The 16242-nt window shown below is 59.9% G+C and overlaps 1 protein-coding gene across 1 annotated transcript; it reads right to left on the bottom strand.

Moving 5' to 3' along the window:
• Positions 1-324: 324 nt before the first annotated feature.
• Positions 325-7597, bottom strand: GPR132 (G protein-coupled receptor 132; the record flags this gene model as incomplete). Its single annotated transcript, XM_079699222.1, has 4 exons — positions 325-1346; positions 3896-4065; positions 6491-6701; positions 7591-7597. The coding sequence occupies 4 exons, from the start codon at positions 7595-7597 to the stop codon at positions 325-327; spliced, it is 1410 nt and encodes a 469-aa protein (XP_079555348.1).
• Positions 7598-16242: the final 8645 nt, after the last annotated feature.

The raw sequence follows: 16242 nt of genomic DNA on the forward strand, positions 1-16242 counted from the left end.
AGACTCGCCCTCACCCTCGGGGTGCTGCCACCTCCCTTGTGGGGCTTCTGCTCCCAGTGGAAAAGCCTGGGGGGCTGGGACCCCCAAGGCGCAGAAGCTCCAGGAACAAGAAATCTGTGGCGTGTCATCCAGAGGGGGCTCCACAGCCAGTGCTATGGACACCGGCGGGCGGGCTCCGTGGGAAGCCGAGCGGTTGGCCCTGGACTCCCATGCTGGGTTCAGCGGGCCCCTCAGTCAGGCCCTCCAGGGTGCGTGGCGAGGCCGCGTGCCCGGCGGTGGCCCCGGTGGGCGGACAGGCTTGGGGAAGGCGTGGCTGTCTGTGAGCTATGTGGGCGACTGTGCCTCCTGTGAGTCCTTCGAATATGTGAGCTTGGCGACGTCTGCCTTCGTGGACCACTTTTTCCACCCCTTGTGGATTCTGGACACTTCTTGGCGTGAAACTTCTGTGGCCAGCACATATATGATGGGGTCGGCCACGCTGTTCACCGTGGCCAGGCTCAGGAACACCACGGAGACCGTGTACAGGTTGATTTCAAAGGCGCACACAGGGCCTATGTCTCCTTTGTAGTAGGAAAAGGCTATGGCTTTGACCAGGAGCACCAGGTGGTAGGGAGCAAAGCAGAACAGGAAGATGGCCACGACCGCGATGGCCAGGCGCTTCACCTTGGCCTTCTGGGTGGCGCTCAGGCCGGCGCTCAGCTTGATGCTCCTGAAGATGCGCTCGTTGGTGAAGGCGATGACGGACAGAGGGACAGCGAAGCCCACGGCGAAGCGCGTGTAGTAGTACCCGGCGATCTCGCGGTCCATCGGCAGCTTCTCAAAGCAGGTTTCCTCCTCCTTCATCTGAAACACCGGGTAGTGGACGAGCCCCACGAGAACGAAGACAGACACGGAGACGAGGATGGCGGTCTTCTGGTGGCGGCGGCCTCGCGTCTCCAGCGCGTACACCACTGCCAGGAAGCGGTCGCAGGAGATGCAGCACAGGAAGAGGATGCTGACGTAGAGGTTGCAGAAAAAGACGTAGGCGGTCACCTTGCAGGCCCGCAGGCCCAGGGGCCAGCGGTGCCCGTTCTGGATGTAGACGACCCAGAGCGGCAGGGTGCCGATGTAGAGCAGCTCGCACAGTGCCAGGCAGAAGAGGTAGACGGCCAGCACGTGGCCCTGGCGCGCCTGCAGCAGCGTCAGCCAGGCCGTCAGGCAGTTGGCTGGCAGGCCCAGCACGCACACGGTGCTGTACACGGTCACCAGGAACACCCTGCTGTCGTTGAAGGGCACCGTGCAGTTCTGGGGAGATACGCCAGTTGACAGGGCCCCTGGCAGAGGGCTGGCCACCGGCGTGGCGTTTCCTGTGGGGCAGAGACAGCGTGAGGGTGGGTGTCGCTGGGAACCACCTGAATCAGATGTGATAGCGCAAGAAGGGGCAAGAAGGCTCTTGTCAGCTGCGGACTGGACGCGCCAGGGTTAAAGTTTTCCAGATGGTTCCCTAAAGTGATCCTAAATCACCCATCCCCCAGCCGATGGCCTCGAGGATACAAGGGCGGCAATACCGCGTCCTTGTCACTAACCGAGTCATTTTCCAAAGTGTTGTTTGTGGGCTTGAAGTGAGTTTATTTCTCTATTCGCCTTCTGTTATGAGTTGAATTGTGTCCCCCCCACACCCAAAAAAAGATATGTGGAGTCCCAACCCCCAGGACCTCAAAACGTGGTTGGATTTGGAGATGGGGTCTTTACAGAGGTGATCAAGTCAAAATGAGGTCTTTAGGGTGGGTCCTAATCCAGTATGACTGTGTTCTTATAAAAAGGGGACATTTAAACCCAGGGACACGCGTGAACGAAAGCCGACGTGAGGACGGGGACAAGACGGAGATCCCAAGCCGAGGAGAGAGGCCCCGGAAGAATGCAGCCCGCCCACACCTCCATCTCGGACTTCCAGCCTCCAGGGCTACAACAGAAGAAATGTCTGTGATTTAAATCATCTGGTCTGGGCTTCCCTGGTGGCACAGTGGTTCAGAATCCGCCTGCCAATGCAGGGGACACGGGTTCGAGCCCTGGTCCGGGAAGATCCCACGTGCCACGGAGCAACTAAGCCCGTGCGCCACAACTACTGAGTTTGCGCTCTAGGGCCCGCGAACCACAGCTACAAGTCCCACGTGCCACAACTACTGAAGCCCGTGCGCCTAGAGCCCGTGCTCCGCAACAAGAGAAGCCACCCCAATGAGAAGCCTGCGCACCGCAACAAAGAGTAGCCCCCGCTCAGCTCACCACAACTAGAGAAAGCCCACGTGCAGTAACAAAGACCCAATACAGCCAAAAAATAAAGTAAAAAAATAAATCACCTGGTCTTCGGTCCTTTGTTACAGCAGCCCTAGCAAACAATACACCTTTTGGATTTATTGAGTTTAGTTTTTAGTCTATTTCCCCCTTTATTGGTTTGGATATTATTAAGCCATTTTTAATCTTTTCGAGAGTACCCTGGATGTTTTAATGTGCATATTTAGTAGTGTCTAAAGTTAGTCAAAACCTTCACCTCCTGCGTGGGCACAAACCCTGGGACGCTGTTGCTCTAATGGCCCCACGTTTGGCTGATGTGCAATTCTGGTCCCAGTTATGTTAGTCGTGTGGGTTCTTTGCCTGTTTAACCCCATAGGTCAGATGTTATTATTATTACCATTCCTGCCGTGGTTGTTGTTGTGACTTCACACTGTCCATCCCTGTTCACATGGGCCCACATGTCGGCCAGGCTCCTGCCCGCTCCCTTTCCTTCATCTGCTGCATTTCCGAGGTCATTCCCTCCTTTCCCTGAAGACAGCCTCACAAGCCCTGGGGACGAGAGCTTGCCCCAGCTTTGGTTCATCTGAAATGCACTTTCACCCCACTTCTGGAGGACGGTTCCCCCAGGGGTCTGATTTAGCTCCGGCCCCGCTGCAGCCCATCTTCTGGCTTCTGAAGCTGCGACGGCGGCCGCCTGCTGTCTAGTTGCTGTGCCCTCGGACCCCTGACTCTGAGACTCTGTACACCCCAGTGCTCTGGGTGCCCCTCTGTTTGCCTGCTGGGGCTCTGGTCAGGCACGTGCTGGACCTCTCGCCCCACCCTCACCTCGCCCTGCACCCTCCACCCTCCCCCATCCTGCAGGACCGTCCGTCTGTCCAGGCAACCTACTGACATTGAACTTGAGTTTGTGAGCTCTTTATATCTGTGTCTAATCGGTGGGGTTTTTAAAAAACTCATCCACTGCGTTAAAATTCAGGGATCATGTCTTTCATTTCTAGACACTCCATCTGGCTCCCTTTCGAGTCTCTTGTTCTCTGCTCATGTTTTTCCTTCCGTCTCTGATCTCCTTACATTCACTCAACGTACTGATGTCACTGTGCGTGACCCTCCCAGCACCTGCAGTCTTGGAGGCCGGACCCCCGCCCTGGCACAGTGCCTGCACACCCTCCCACAGGCCGGCTCCCTCGCATGTCTTGTGGCGGTTGTGAGCTCATGCCTTATGGGGCGTTATCCGTGGGCGTTTCCTGAGTGGGAGGGGCTGTCTCCCGAGGGCTTGTGGGCTCAGGTGGCCAGAGGGCAGGAGTCCTTGGATTTACTCCAGGGCTGGTTTCCATCCAGGCCTCATAGCGGGGCTGAACTTTGGGGTCCCTATGCAGGTGTCCCAATTCTGAGACCACGCCCTCCCCACGTGGGAGCCAGGGCTCACCCGCTGTCCCCTCAAGAAACAAACGATGAGGAATCAGTCCATAAATATGAGACGAGCCCTGAAACCTTAGGCCTGTCAGCGTCCCTCTGTTGATTCTAAGCGTCAGTTACACTGGACAGTCGCCACCGTCACCCATCATATGAAGCCCAGCTCAGAGCAACCTCGGTATCACACAGCCCAGGGCTCCCCACAGCCCACGGTCCGCTGCCCGCTCCCGACTTTCCTCCACCCCCGTGAGCTCAGCCAAGCTTTCACGACGCTCTTCAGATGTGTCACCTGGGCTTTGCAGGGTTCGCACTGGGACCGTGCAGAGCCGGGCTGGTGGGCCACAGCATGGGAAGTGGAAGCTCACCAGGGCTTTGCGGTCCCTGCTGGGATGGGGGGCTGGGAAGAACCACAGACTGGCCCTGGGGGCTCCTCCAAGCTCCAGCGCCTGCTTGTCATGGAGGACCCAGGAGGATGGTGGGACCTGGATGCCCACCTGCCCTCCCCTTAAGCCCCGCCTGGGACACCAGTTACCACCCGTCTCAACAGGGGGAAAGAAGCCAGTGAGGAGGGGTGCTCCAGGCCCCAGGCACCCGCGAGGTGGCGCCCTCACCTGCCTCCCCACCAGGTGTTTCCGAGGGGACAAGGCATGAGTCGCCCTGCTATAGGGGTGAGCCCCCTGCCCCCGTCTAAGGATCCATGGACACTGCGGTGACTCACACTGGGGGCTCCCCGGGCTGAGGGACCCCACACGACGTGGGGAAGGAAGCCAGCGTGTCCCAGGCGCCCGCCCTCTCCCGCCCAGCCTGCCTCTCCTGGGTCCCTCTCGTGGCGGTGACCCCAGAACCCACTGCCTGACCTGTGCCCAGAGCTTCCCTGGACCCTCTCCCTCCTGACCCGCCCCTGGGACCTGCCATGCGACAGGAACATCTGGGTGGCCATGGGGGGACGCGCACCTCCCAGAGCCTGTGCCCTGGCCTCGGGAGATGCTGTCCCGTTTAGGCCCTGTGCATCTCCGACAGCAGACTGTGGACGGAGCAGCCCCTTGAGGTCAGCGGGAGCCGCAGGCAGTGCCCGGACGCAGGTGGGGCTTCACGCTGCCGCTCTGCTGCAGCAGCCTCTGGCGGTGATGGCCCTGTGATCCGGCCAGGGGAGTGGACAGCAGGCTGGACAGGCCTGGGGTGGCCTCAGTGACAGCAGAGAACGTGGCCCTTGCTTCCGCAGCCCAGTGACCCCTGAGGCCTGGAAGCTCTTTAGCTGCTTAGGTTGCAGACCCCTGTTGGAAGACCCCTTCCAACAGCCAAGGAAACCTTGGTGCATCCCAATGCTGACATGGCCGTGGGGTCGCGGGCAGCCGTCTGGGATCCCTCGGGCTTCGAGGGCCCTTCCGAGGGACTCAGCCCCAGTGCCCATGCATGGTTTTCAGCACCCCCCGCCCCCCACAGGGTGACCTGATGCAGAAATTAGCGGCAGGACAGTGAAGGCGGGCAGAGAGCAGTGCTTGTTCTTCAGCTGAAGGCTCACTGTGAAGGTCCCCAGGGTGATGGAGCCGTCGGCCCCCCAGTGCGCTCCCGACACCCTTCTGTGCCACTAACTTGTTTTTCCCAATTTTAAAAATTCTGGTAAAATATACGTAAGATAAAAGTGACCATCTTAACCATTTTAAGTGTCCACTTCTGTGGCACTAAGTACATTCACGTTGTTGTACAACCGTCACCATATCCATTTCCAGAAGTTTTCATCTTGCAAAACTGAAACTCTGTCCCCATTAAACACCCACTGCCCACTCCTCCCCCAGCCCTTCCTGTGAGTGGAGCCTAAAGAATGTGTCCTCCTGTGACTGGCCTCTTTCGCTTTGCATCATATTCTCAGGGTCCATGTGTCAGAACATCCTTCCTTTTTAGGACAGGGTAATAGCCCACTGTGTGGATGGAGCACATTAGGGTCTCCCACTCATCTGTCTATGGACACTTGGGCTACTTCCACGTCTTGGCTGTTGTGAGTAGTGCTGCCATGAATGTGGGTGTGCAAATACCTCTTCCACACCTGTGTTCACTTCTTATTTATTTTTGGCTGCATTGGGTCTTAGCTGCCACACGCAGTCTCTTTGTTGTGGCGCGTGGGATTAGTTGCCCTGCGGCATGTGGGATCTTAGTTCCCTGACTAGGGATCGAACCCGAGTCGCCTGCATTGGAAGGCAGATTCTTAACCACTGGACTGCCAGGGAAGTCCCAAGTTCACTTCTTTTTTGTGGATTGCTGGAGCATATGGTGATTCTCTATTTTAGCTTTTTGAGGAATCTCCATACTGTTTTCCCCAGCAGCTGCTCCATTTTCCATTCCCACCGACAGCACACGGGGGTTCCCATTTCTCCACATCCTCACTAGCACTTGGTATTTTGGGGGGGGGGTTTGTTTTGTTTTGTTTTGTTTTGTTTTTTTTGCGGTACGCGGGCCTCTCAGTGTTGTGGCCTCTCCCGTTGCGGAGCACAGGCTCCGGACGCACAGGCTCAGCAGCCATGGCTCACGGGCCCAGCCGCTCCGCGGCACGTGGGATCTTCCCGGACCGGGGCACGAACCCGTGTCCCCTGCATCGGCAGGCGGACTCTCAACCACTGCGCCACCAGGGAAGCCTGGTATTTTGGTTTTGACAGTGGCTGTCCCGATAGGAGCAAGGCGGTGCCTTTTCTGGGCCCCCACTCAAGGCCCTAACCTCCGGGACGTGGGCTTCATTCCACGTGCAGACGGAAGGGTGTCGGGGAGTCATCAGACCCGGCTGTCAGTTCTCCACACAAGAGTCGGGCTGCACCAAGCGGAGGGGCCGACGGTGCGTAGGGGAGCACTGGGCTGCGGGGGGCGGTTCTCAGGTGGGAGAAAGGTGACACCTGTCTGCACAGGCTGGCCCTGCTTGGACGGCTCGTCCCTCCCAGCCATGCGAGTCCTCCGAGGCGCCAGCCCAACCCCCTGGACCCCAGCACTGCCCTGGCTCCATCCCAGCACCGACCCTGTCTTGCCACACTCTGGGGGGCAGAGTGTGAGGGAACCCAAAACCCAAGTGGAGGCCCAGGTGAGGCCTGCAGGCCCCTCGCTGCTCCCAGCCACCCCTACAACACTGCCGACCCCCCAGGGTGCAGACTGGACTCAGTGTAGCTAGTGCAGCCACATGCCACCTGCTGGGGCCACAGGGCTGGCCCGTGGCCTCCCGTCTTCACCTGCCCACACCCAGTCCCCTCCCCCAAGCCGTCCGGTGACCAGCACTGAGCACACAGGTGAGAGCCTGCCCCTCCCACCGCGGGGCACTCAGAGGACTCTGACTGCTTGGGAAAGGAGTCTCCCGGGCTGGGGGCACACGAGCCCCCGGGAGGGGAAGGAGGCTCTGTGGGGCATCTGTGGCTCGGCACGGGGTCTCTCGCAAGAATTGGGCAGGATACGAGGCCCAGGTGGACCCCAGAGCCTCCACGTCTCCTTCAGTCCTGTTCTTGGTTCTTTTCTAGCACTTCAAGAGAATTAAGAAGTGGGGGCTTCCTGATGTCCTGATGGAAAGCCTCCAGCTTTATTGTTTCTGAGTTAGTTTTTATTTCAAGAAGTCTACATTTTTAAAAAATTTATTTGGCTGCGTCAGGTCTTAGGTGCGGCATGCGGGATCCTTTTAGTTGTGGCATGCGAACTCTTAGTTGTAGCATGTGGGATCTAGCTCCCTGACTAGGGATCGAACCCAGGTCCCCTGCATTGGGAGCACGGAGTCTTAGCCACTGCGCCACCAGGAAAGTCCCTCGAGAAGTCTACTTTTGCATGCTAATTTTTGAAGTAATTTTCCCTGTTATGAGACAAACTACATTGGTAGAAAGATTTTCACGGGCTCCCTCCTAAATGTTCCAAGTCAAAGGAGGCATGGGGTGGGGCTCTCACCTGTCATGTCTGACAGCTCTGGGCTCAGGATGGGGCTGCGGTGTATGTCATATGACGATCCTGTTGAGAGTTTCCTCCGAGTTTCACGTGACCTGGAGAAAGGGTGGGTTGAAATTGCTTTAGGGAAATCAGATTAAATCACAAATTAAGTTATTTGACAAATGGTTAGTGAGCATTTGTTAAGTGCCAAGTCTTGTATTCATCCTGTGGGATACAACAGCCGAGGCTTAATATAAAAAGGACTCCCACAAATCAACAGAAATAAGTGTCGAAGCCGATCATTCACAGAAGAAGTAAAAGTACCTCCTACAAATTGGAAAACGCTCAACTTCACTCATATAGTCAAAGAAATGCGAACGTAAACAACCAAACAGTGGTCTTTTTCTTGCTTATCAGATTGGCAAAAATAAAGAGCTTTAATTCTTAGTGTTGGCAAGAGAGTGAGGAAGTGGGATCCTTCACTGTGTTGGGAGCATAAACGGGCACAGATGTTTTCTAGCACAATTTGGTAACATGTCTCAAAAATCTTCAATGTGGGCTTCCCTGGTGGTGCAGTGGTTGAGAGTCCGCCTGCCAATGCAGGGGATGCGGGTTCGTGCCCCGATCTGGGAAGATCCCATATGCCACGGAGCGGCTGGGCCCGTAAGCCATGGCCACTGAGCCTGCGCGTCCGGAGCCTGTGCTCCACAACGGGAGAGGCCACAACAGTGAGAGGCCCACGTATCGAAAAAAAAAAAAAAAAAAAAAAAAGAATCCGGCTGCCAATGCAGGGGACACGGGTTCGAGACCTTGTCCGGGAAGATCCCACATGCCGCGGAGCAACTGAGTCTGTCCGCCACAGCTACTGAGCCAGCGCTCTAGAGCCCATGAGCCACAACTACTGAAGCCTGCACGCCTAGAGCCCGTGCTCTGAAACAAGAGAAGCCACTGCAATGAGAAGCCCGTGCACCACAAGGAAGAGTAGCCCCCGCTCGCCACAACTAGAGAAAACCCGTGCGCAGCAACAAAGACCCAACACAGCAAAAAATAAATAAATTAATTAATTAAAAATTTTTTTCAGTGTGCTTCACTTTTAAAAAAAAATAAATTTATTTATTTTGGGGCCACCAGGGAAGCCCTGTGCTTCACTTTTCAGCAGATAAAATCCTTTCTAGGAATTTTTCCTGGTGAAAGAATTACCTGAGATGCAAAGTGCATGGACATTGCTCCTGTGAAAGGGACCGAGACCCCTGGGAGACTGCCCACGACAGAGGTGGACAGGCTCGGGGGTGCTGGCAGATGGGGCAGAATTCTGCCCACCCCCCATCTCTCTGCTTCCTTCCTGAACCAGAGGTGCCCTTAACGTAAGCTCCATCCTGTCAGCTAGAGAGGGTCTGGGGGAGGCGGGCTCTCTAAACCCTTCCTCAGCCAGCCTGGAGCCAGGCCCAGACCCCACCCACAGCCCCTGTCAGGCGGAGCCCCCAGCCCCGTGGGGCGTCGGCAGGTGCAGGACCCGCCCCCCAACACTGGGAGGGCCGACTGTGCTGACAACAGATGAACCACCGGGAAATAACAGGAAGCCAAGGTGTTTACCTGAAACTGCAAAGAGTTCATCGACTTAGAATTTGTGAGCAAGACCTCGGAAATACAGACAAAGGTAAGGCGCTGAGGCAACAAAGAATCAAGAAACGCATTGACCTTTCGAAACTGACGTCCTGACAGACTGGGGGGCGTGGCCAGAGGGTCAATGGGCACCCCCACCCCCGTCCATCCCTGCACCCCCCTTGCTCAGTCAGCCCCCAGGGGGCCACCCAGGGGTGCTCTGCCTGCGGTCTGTGCCTGGCCCTGAGACCCGCAAGCAGAGCGAACACTGCCCTCTAAGGAGATGGCCCAAGGTGCTCAGGGCGGCCACCCAGTGGGGCCAGCGTGGCACGTGGGTCTGTGGCCCGGTCAGCTCGGGGGTGAGGGAGGGCTGAGCCTGAGGAAGGGGGGTCCAGGAGGGCCTCCAACTGTGAGGGTGGCCCACATGAGCTGCAGGGGTGCCAGCCCACCTGGGAGCTGTCCAGACGCCCCTGAGCCCCGTGAGCCTGGGAGGGACACAAAAGCCTCACCCTGGGCCCGATTCCTTTGTCAGAACTGAGATTCTGGAAAACTGGGAGGTGGTCCCTTCCCCCAGGGGCTGCGCTACCCGGCTCTTCCCTGATGCAGATGGCAGCAGAAAGGTGACCACTGTCTCTAGAAGTCACTTCTGCAAAAGCCAGAGGAAGTGGTGCAACTGACACTGTGCGGTCCTGGGGCCCCTGCTCGCCCCCCCGGCCCCATGCAGTCTGTGCAGAGCGGAGCACTGATTCCAGATCCGGGGCCGCGTCCCTGACTGTCAGGTGCCCACAGTCTGCCTGCACTGGCAGGGTGCAGGGGTCACATTGAGAGGATCGGGGGCCACAGAAGGCCCAGGCCGGAGCAGCCAGGCACTGGAACCGCCCCACGCCCCGGGTGCGGTCCTGCCCTGCTCATGCCCACAGGCCTGGGCACCTGCCCCCGTGCCCACCCCCAGCCTTTTGCCCAGAAGAGCTCAGCCCAGTCTTGGGCTTCGTCCTGGCCTTTCCCTGCCCAGTGGACACATGGCTTCAGGTCTCCGCCCGGCCGCCTCCCGGGGTGTCCGTGGACTGTCCCCTCCTGGTGTCCCCACCCTGCCAGCCCCAGAGTGCCCGTGGCCCCTCCCCACTAGGAGCTGGGGCTCTTGCCGGCCAGGAGCCGACAGGCCTGGGCGCCCCCTTGTCCTCTCCCGGGGTCAGGTGCCAAGAGGGACGCAGCTTCCACGCCGGCAGCCTCACCGCCCTTCCTGCCCAGCATGCCAGCCTGGTGGGCTCAGGGCCTCCGTCCCCGCTCTGTGCTCCAGGGGGCCTATGACAGCCACAGGCCATGGGGTGGGTGGCACAGCTCAGCCCGAAGCCCCTATGCACCCACCCCTGGGCTCGAGCGGCCCCTGCCTCCCGCCCCCACCCCCTCTGGCCCTGGGCACCACCCTGGTGCCTGCACATCCCCGAAGGGCCCACGGAAGCCCCAAAGGAAGCACTGTGCCCGGATGGATGCTCACGTGACGTGCTGGCCCCCAGCGCTGCCCCCGACGCCCTATGCCCTGCGTGTGCAGTGGGTCCCTCCCGTCATTTAAGATGCACTTTCAGACGTTTCACTCTGGAGCTTTTCAAACAAACGCAAAAGCACAGGGCACGAGCCCGCGTCCATCACGCCCACTGCCCTCACCTCCTGGTGCCCCAGTGCACGCCGTGGGACCTGGTCCCCAGCTACTGATCATCGCTGTGGGTTTGCTGGAAGTCTTTACCTTTCACCACGGCTGGGCCTCTCGGTGACCGTCAACCTCTCACTCCCACCTGCTCCCACTCAGAGCTTTGACTTTATTTCCGTCTCTGCGCAGGTTACACTTTGGGGACGCAGCTCCTGACTTAGCAGCCCCTGAGCTCCTTGCTCTCAGGCAGCTGAACCGGGGCCCCCATCTCACCAGCACAGCAGGAGTCCCTCCCCATTTCCCCCGCTTAGGTAGAGTTTTTAGAGTGTGCCTTCTAAAACGCGCCTCCGTTTCCTTGATGGCGAGGGGGGTGGGGCGCCCGCACCTGTCCCACCGTCGCCGGAGGCATTTCCGTCCCCTCCCTTCTGCCTGGAGGAGCCCCTAAAACATCACCTTGTCACCGTCCAGGCAGAGACGCCAGGAAGAACCCCTTCCTCAGCGCCCAGCCCCTGCCCACCGTCCTCAGCAGACACCTACGGGAGCCCCCCCAGTGCCTGGCGCTGGACACCGTCCCAAGAAGCCTGCGAGCTGCCCAGCCTCAGGACCAGGCTGGCTGCCCACCCCAGCAGAGACCCACTGTCCTTCCATCCCTCCTCTCACCCACGTGCCTCTGGCCCCACCAGGCCCTGGAGGCCAGGGTGGCCGCGCATTATACCCACCCCGCCAGGCTCCCCACCACCTCCGAGAATCAGCGACAAGCACGCAGCCCTGGGAAGTCCCTGAGTGCCTGGCGGAGGCCCTGAGGGACCTGGCCCCCAGCGCTGCCCCCGACGCCCTATGCCCTGCGTGTGCAGTGGGTCCCCCCTGTCATTGAAGATACACTTTCAGACGGCAAGGAGACCTTCCCAGGGGGATAAGCCCCCGGCTCCCGGCTCCCAGCCGGCCCAGCACTGCGGCTGGGGGGCGGGGGACTCTGCACAGGGGAATCTCAGCAGCTCTGAAGGGGCAGCGGAGGGACCGTCCCTCCCCCCAGTCCCCCGCCCTCCCTCTGCATTTGTGGTGCCCCGGGGTCCCTCTTGCTGAAGGAGCCCAGGTTAAGACCCTCCACCAAGCCCCCACCTTTATGCCAACGAATCACTCTGCTTTCAGACCCAAACCCCGACCGCTCCCCGCACACGGGCCCGGGACTTACTCAGGGCCCGCCCGGTGCCAGCCTCGTGCTCCCTCCCTGCAGGCGCAGTTGAGAGCTTTCAGGAAGTAGCAGGAGTGCCTCTAAAACTCCCCAAACCGCAAACAGAGCGAGACCTGGGGTTGGCCAGCCCGCCGGGGCGGCTCCTCACTGGTGCTGAGACTGTGGCCTCATCGCTTTGCTGAGAACAGCCTCAGTGCCACTTCTCGTGGTTCTGGCAACACCCAGACCTGCCTTCCCTCAGGACCTTCCCAGGCGGCTAGGGCCGGACATGGGACCGGCTCGCATGAGCTGCTGGTGCCTAGTGCTCCCAGACAGCTGCGGCTGGACACCCAGGGGCAGGGACCCCCAGGGAGATGAACCCCAGCTCCGCAGGCCCAGGCCTGCCGTGGCCCCTCACAGGCTGCTGGGCACAGAGCAGGGCCGCCTGCAAGAGGCCTTGCCTTCCCAGGGACACCCATGGGGCACTGGGAGCAGAGGCGCTGCCCGGCACTGCCCACTGTGGCCCCAGGACAGCACCTGTCCCCAGCGCCCAGACATCTCACATGGAGCCCGCCCTCCCCGCTCCCCGTCCTGCGGTGGGCCGGCACACCCCGTCTAGGTGGTGTCTCTGAGCCCCTAAAGCTGATCCCAGCCAGGCCAGGTGGCCTCTGAGGGTGGGTTTCTCTTGAGAGGCCGCGTGCGATCCCCCGGGGACCCAGAGTCCACGCTGGCGGTGGGGGGTCTGTGTGTCTCTCTACGGCTTGCAGGATCACAGCCTAAAGCACGTGGCCAGTGTCCTCGGAAGATGCGGGGGGCTGCAGGTGACCGCCACCTTGCCTGACCACCCTGGGCTGACTCTGGGTTTTGGGGTGAGACGGAGGCACCGTGGGCCCCTCCCTGCGTCCCCGCTGCAGACCTGGCTCTTCAGCCCAGGGCAGGGCTGGGCCCACCAACATTTGTGGGTGATCTGTGTCCAGCACCACAGCACGGGCGGTAGGCGGCGTTGGAACTGAGGCCACCGCGCCCCCCCTCACTTTGAGGGCCCGGGGAGCCCGGGAGGGCGGACCCCCACTCTGCACTTTCCCTCGGGACGTTCGTCTGGTGGCTGGAGGCCGGCTCCCTCTCGGTCCCCCCACCTCCACCGCACCACAGCTTCTCAGGGTGGGTGGGGACATGGAGCAGCAGAGAGCTGGGTGCGGAGCACGTGCAGGTCTGAGCACAGGCTCACCTCAGCCTTCCCAGAGCACCTGCCCAGGGCAGCCCTTCCCAGGTGAGCAGTGGCAGGTAGAGCTGAGGCTCTGGGTGGGCCAGGTGGTACCCACACCCTTGGGGTCCGAGTGAGGCAGGGCCTCAGCCGGGACACAGCCCACATCCGGCCGGTGGGCCAGGCACCCTCAGGGATGGCGGGGGACGGCTGTCATCATGGGGGCAGCCCAGGCCCTCCCCGGGACTGTTCCCTTCTGCACGCCCACCTAGGGGTCCGCGTATTCCCGGGCTGCCCCGCACCCAACTGACGCGCTTGGGCCTGAAACCCTGGCCACCGTCACCCTCCGTGCCGCGGCTGTCGGGTCAGGGGTGGCAGCCAAATCCTCCCCTTGGGGTCTTCAGGGGCGTCTGGGAAGGGAAGCCTGGGCCCCTGGGGCGGGAGTGGAGGGCTGTGAGCTGGGGGGTGGCAGCTGTGCCCACCCCACCCCCTTCCGAGCACAATTCCTGACCAGCAAAGCAGTTGTGGGGAAGGGGTTTTGGGGGGTTGAGGGGGCTGGGTGCTTTTCCTGGAGGCTGAGTGTCTTTCAGGCAGGACAAAGGGGGACCCTGTAGCCCCCTCTTGACAATGTCCCGGGGGCCCCCTTGAGAAGAGGCCACTGGCTTCTGTGGTCCCACTTCCACCAGGCAGGTGTCTGTGAACCCAGAAGGGTTTCCTCCCTGATCCTGTCTGCACCCTCACTTTCATCACCTCATGACAGGGGAACATTATTCACCGTTTTAAGTGGGTTGAATATTCATGGATCCAAACTCGAGAAGAGGGAAGAGGGCGGGCGGTGGCGACGCTCTCCGGGCATCTGCCGGGCACCGGGCACCTCCGGGCAACGTCTCCACTCTCCTCACTGCCCCTACAGGTTTTATAGGGGAAGGAGGGGACCACCACCCACGTCCAACAGGCACGAAGATCCCCTGAGACGGGCTTCGTGTGTGTGAGTAGAATCAGGCCCCTGGCTCGGCACCCAGACCCTCCGAGTTCACCTCCAGGGCCACGTGCGCGTCCTGCCCGTCCTCTGCACCCCTCGGCCCCCGACAGCCAGCCTGGTTGTCCCCAGGTGTTTACAGAAGGGACGGCGCACCTGGTTGGCATCAGGCCTCTTGGTCTCCTCACTCGGAAGCAGCGCCCCGACCCCTTGCGCCCGTGACATTCGCTTTCTGAAGGGGCCTGTCTCCTAAAACATCGCACATTCTCGATTTGCTTGATTGGGTCCTCCCAGAGTCACTGGACGTGGTTCTCCATCACGGGCTCCCCGTGACTGGGAAGTGGTTCTAAAGCCCCGGCAGGTTCAGTTCGACGTTTCTGGCGCCGGGATCACGGCGACAACAAGCACTCCTTCGATGGCCGGGGACGGGTGGTGGGGTGGACGCCCTCCGGCACCCTGGCCGCCCCTCCTGGAGCTCTACCCCCACTCCCCATCCCAGGGCAGCCACCTTGCTTGGGTGGCGAAGTGGTGACTTTCCCATTACGTGACGTTTCCACCTGTGTCCTCCGGCAGGTTTGGGGGGAAATGAGCTGTCCCTCCCCTCTTCCCCCAACCGACAGGCAGCAGTCGCCTCCTGCTGCAGCCAAGGTCTGGGACTCTCTCTCACCCTCTCCCCGAGTATCATTAAGGACTCAGGGATTTTTACTGTGGTAAATTATACATAACGTAAAATTGACCATTTTAACCACTTTTAGTGATCAGTGTACTCCCGTCGTGCGACCACCACTGCCGTCATCCCTGGGACTCCTCATCTCCCCAGACAGAAACTCCGCCCCCATTCGACACTCACTCCACATCCCCTCCTCCAGCCCCTGCCCCCACCATCCCACTTCTGTCTCTAGGACTCTGGCTGCTCTAGGGACCTCACATGAGTGGAATCACACAGGATCTGTCCTTTTGTGACTGGTTTATTTCACTCAGCATGAGGTCCTGGAGGTCCACCCGTGTTGGAGCAGGTGTCAGAGCTTCACTCCGCATTATGGCTGAATCCTGTTCCACTGGGTGCACGGGCCACATCTGTTTATCCATCATCCGTCCATGGACGCGTGGGTTGCTTCCCCCTTTTGGCTGCTATGTGTAACGCTGCTGTGAACACGGGTGTGCAGGACCCGTGGGGTTTTGTATCTTCAGTGTGTTTCCGTCGACCGCACTCAAGTTATCCCAAACTCGATGAACCCCCCGCCCCGCCCCTGTGGGGGTGACACACGTCTGTCTCTTTAGCTTTTTGGTATTGTGGTAGATTTTGTCCGTCGATCACCAAACACCACGTGCCTGGAGTGAGCCCTGCTCTGTCGTGTGTGTCCGTCCGTCTGTGCGACGCCGGATCCCGTTGGCTGGGATGACCGTTTTTTTTCTTCTTCCAGTGAGTCTGCCAGGCTTCCCTGACTGCTGACCTCTGCCCCCTCCCCCACTCTTGCGCCTCAGTGATGCTGAGTCACTGAATGGGGCTGGGGGAGGGGGAGGCAGGGAGCTTCCGGGGGTTTCCACGGGACTCAGTGCTCTCAGAAGAGGGCAGGAGTTCCCCGGCACCAGCCAGGGAAGGGGCTTTCAGGGCAGTTTCGGAGAGAGTTTCCCTGAGAGAGAAGAGGCTGGGAACGGAAAGGGGCTTTTGAGAAGCTGTCACCCCAAGAGCTTGGTGATTCTGAAACTCATTACCAGCCTGTGTTCCTCTGACCAGGGCACACTCTGAGTGTGGATCATGGGTCATGGTTTCAACAAAGTTATAGTGTGCCCTAGATCAGCCCAGGAGAGGCTACCCATCACCTCAGAAACCCCGGACAACCATGCTGAACTCAGGGGTTTCCCCTCTCTCTCTCTCTCTCTCTCTCTCTCTCTCTCCCTCCCGGGGCTGGCCCAGCAGCTTCCATGGCCTTGGGAAAACAGGTGCCTTGTCTCTTGGTCAAAAATGGCTACTTGAGCTCCAGCCTTCCCATCTGCATTCCAGGTGTCAGGAAGGAAGGAACTGGAGGATGATGGGGCCACCCCCCTTTGAGGAGACATCCCAGAATCCC

The sequence above is a fragment of the Hyperoodon ampullatus genome (assembly GCF_949752795.1).
Source record: "Hyperoodon ampullatus genome assembly, chromosome: 3".
Lineage (NCBI taxonomy): Eukaryota > Metazoa > Chordata > Mammalia > Artiodactyla > Ziphiidae > Hyperoodon > Hyperoodon ampullatus.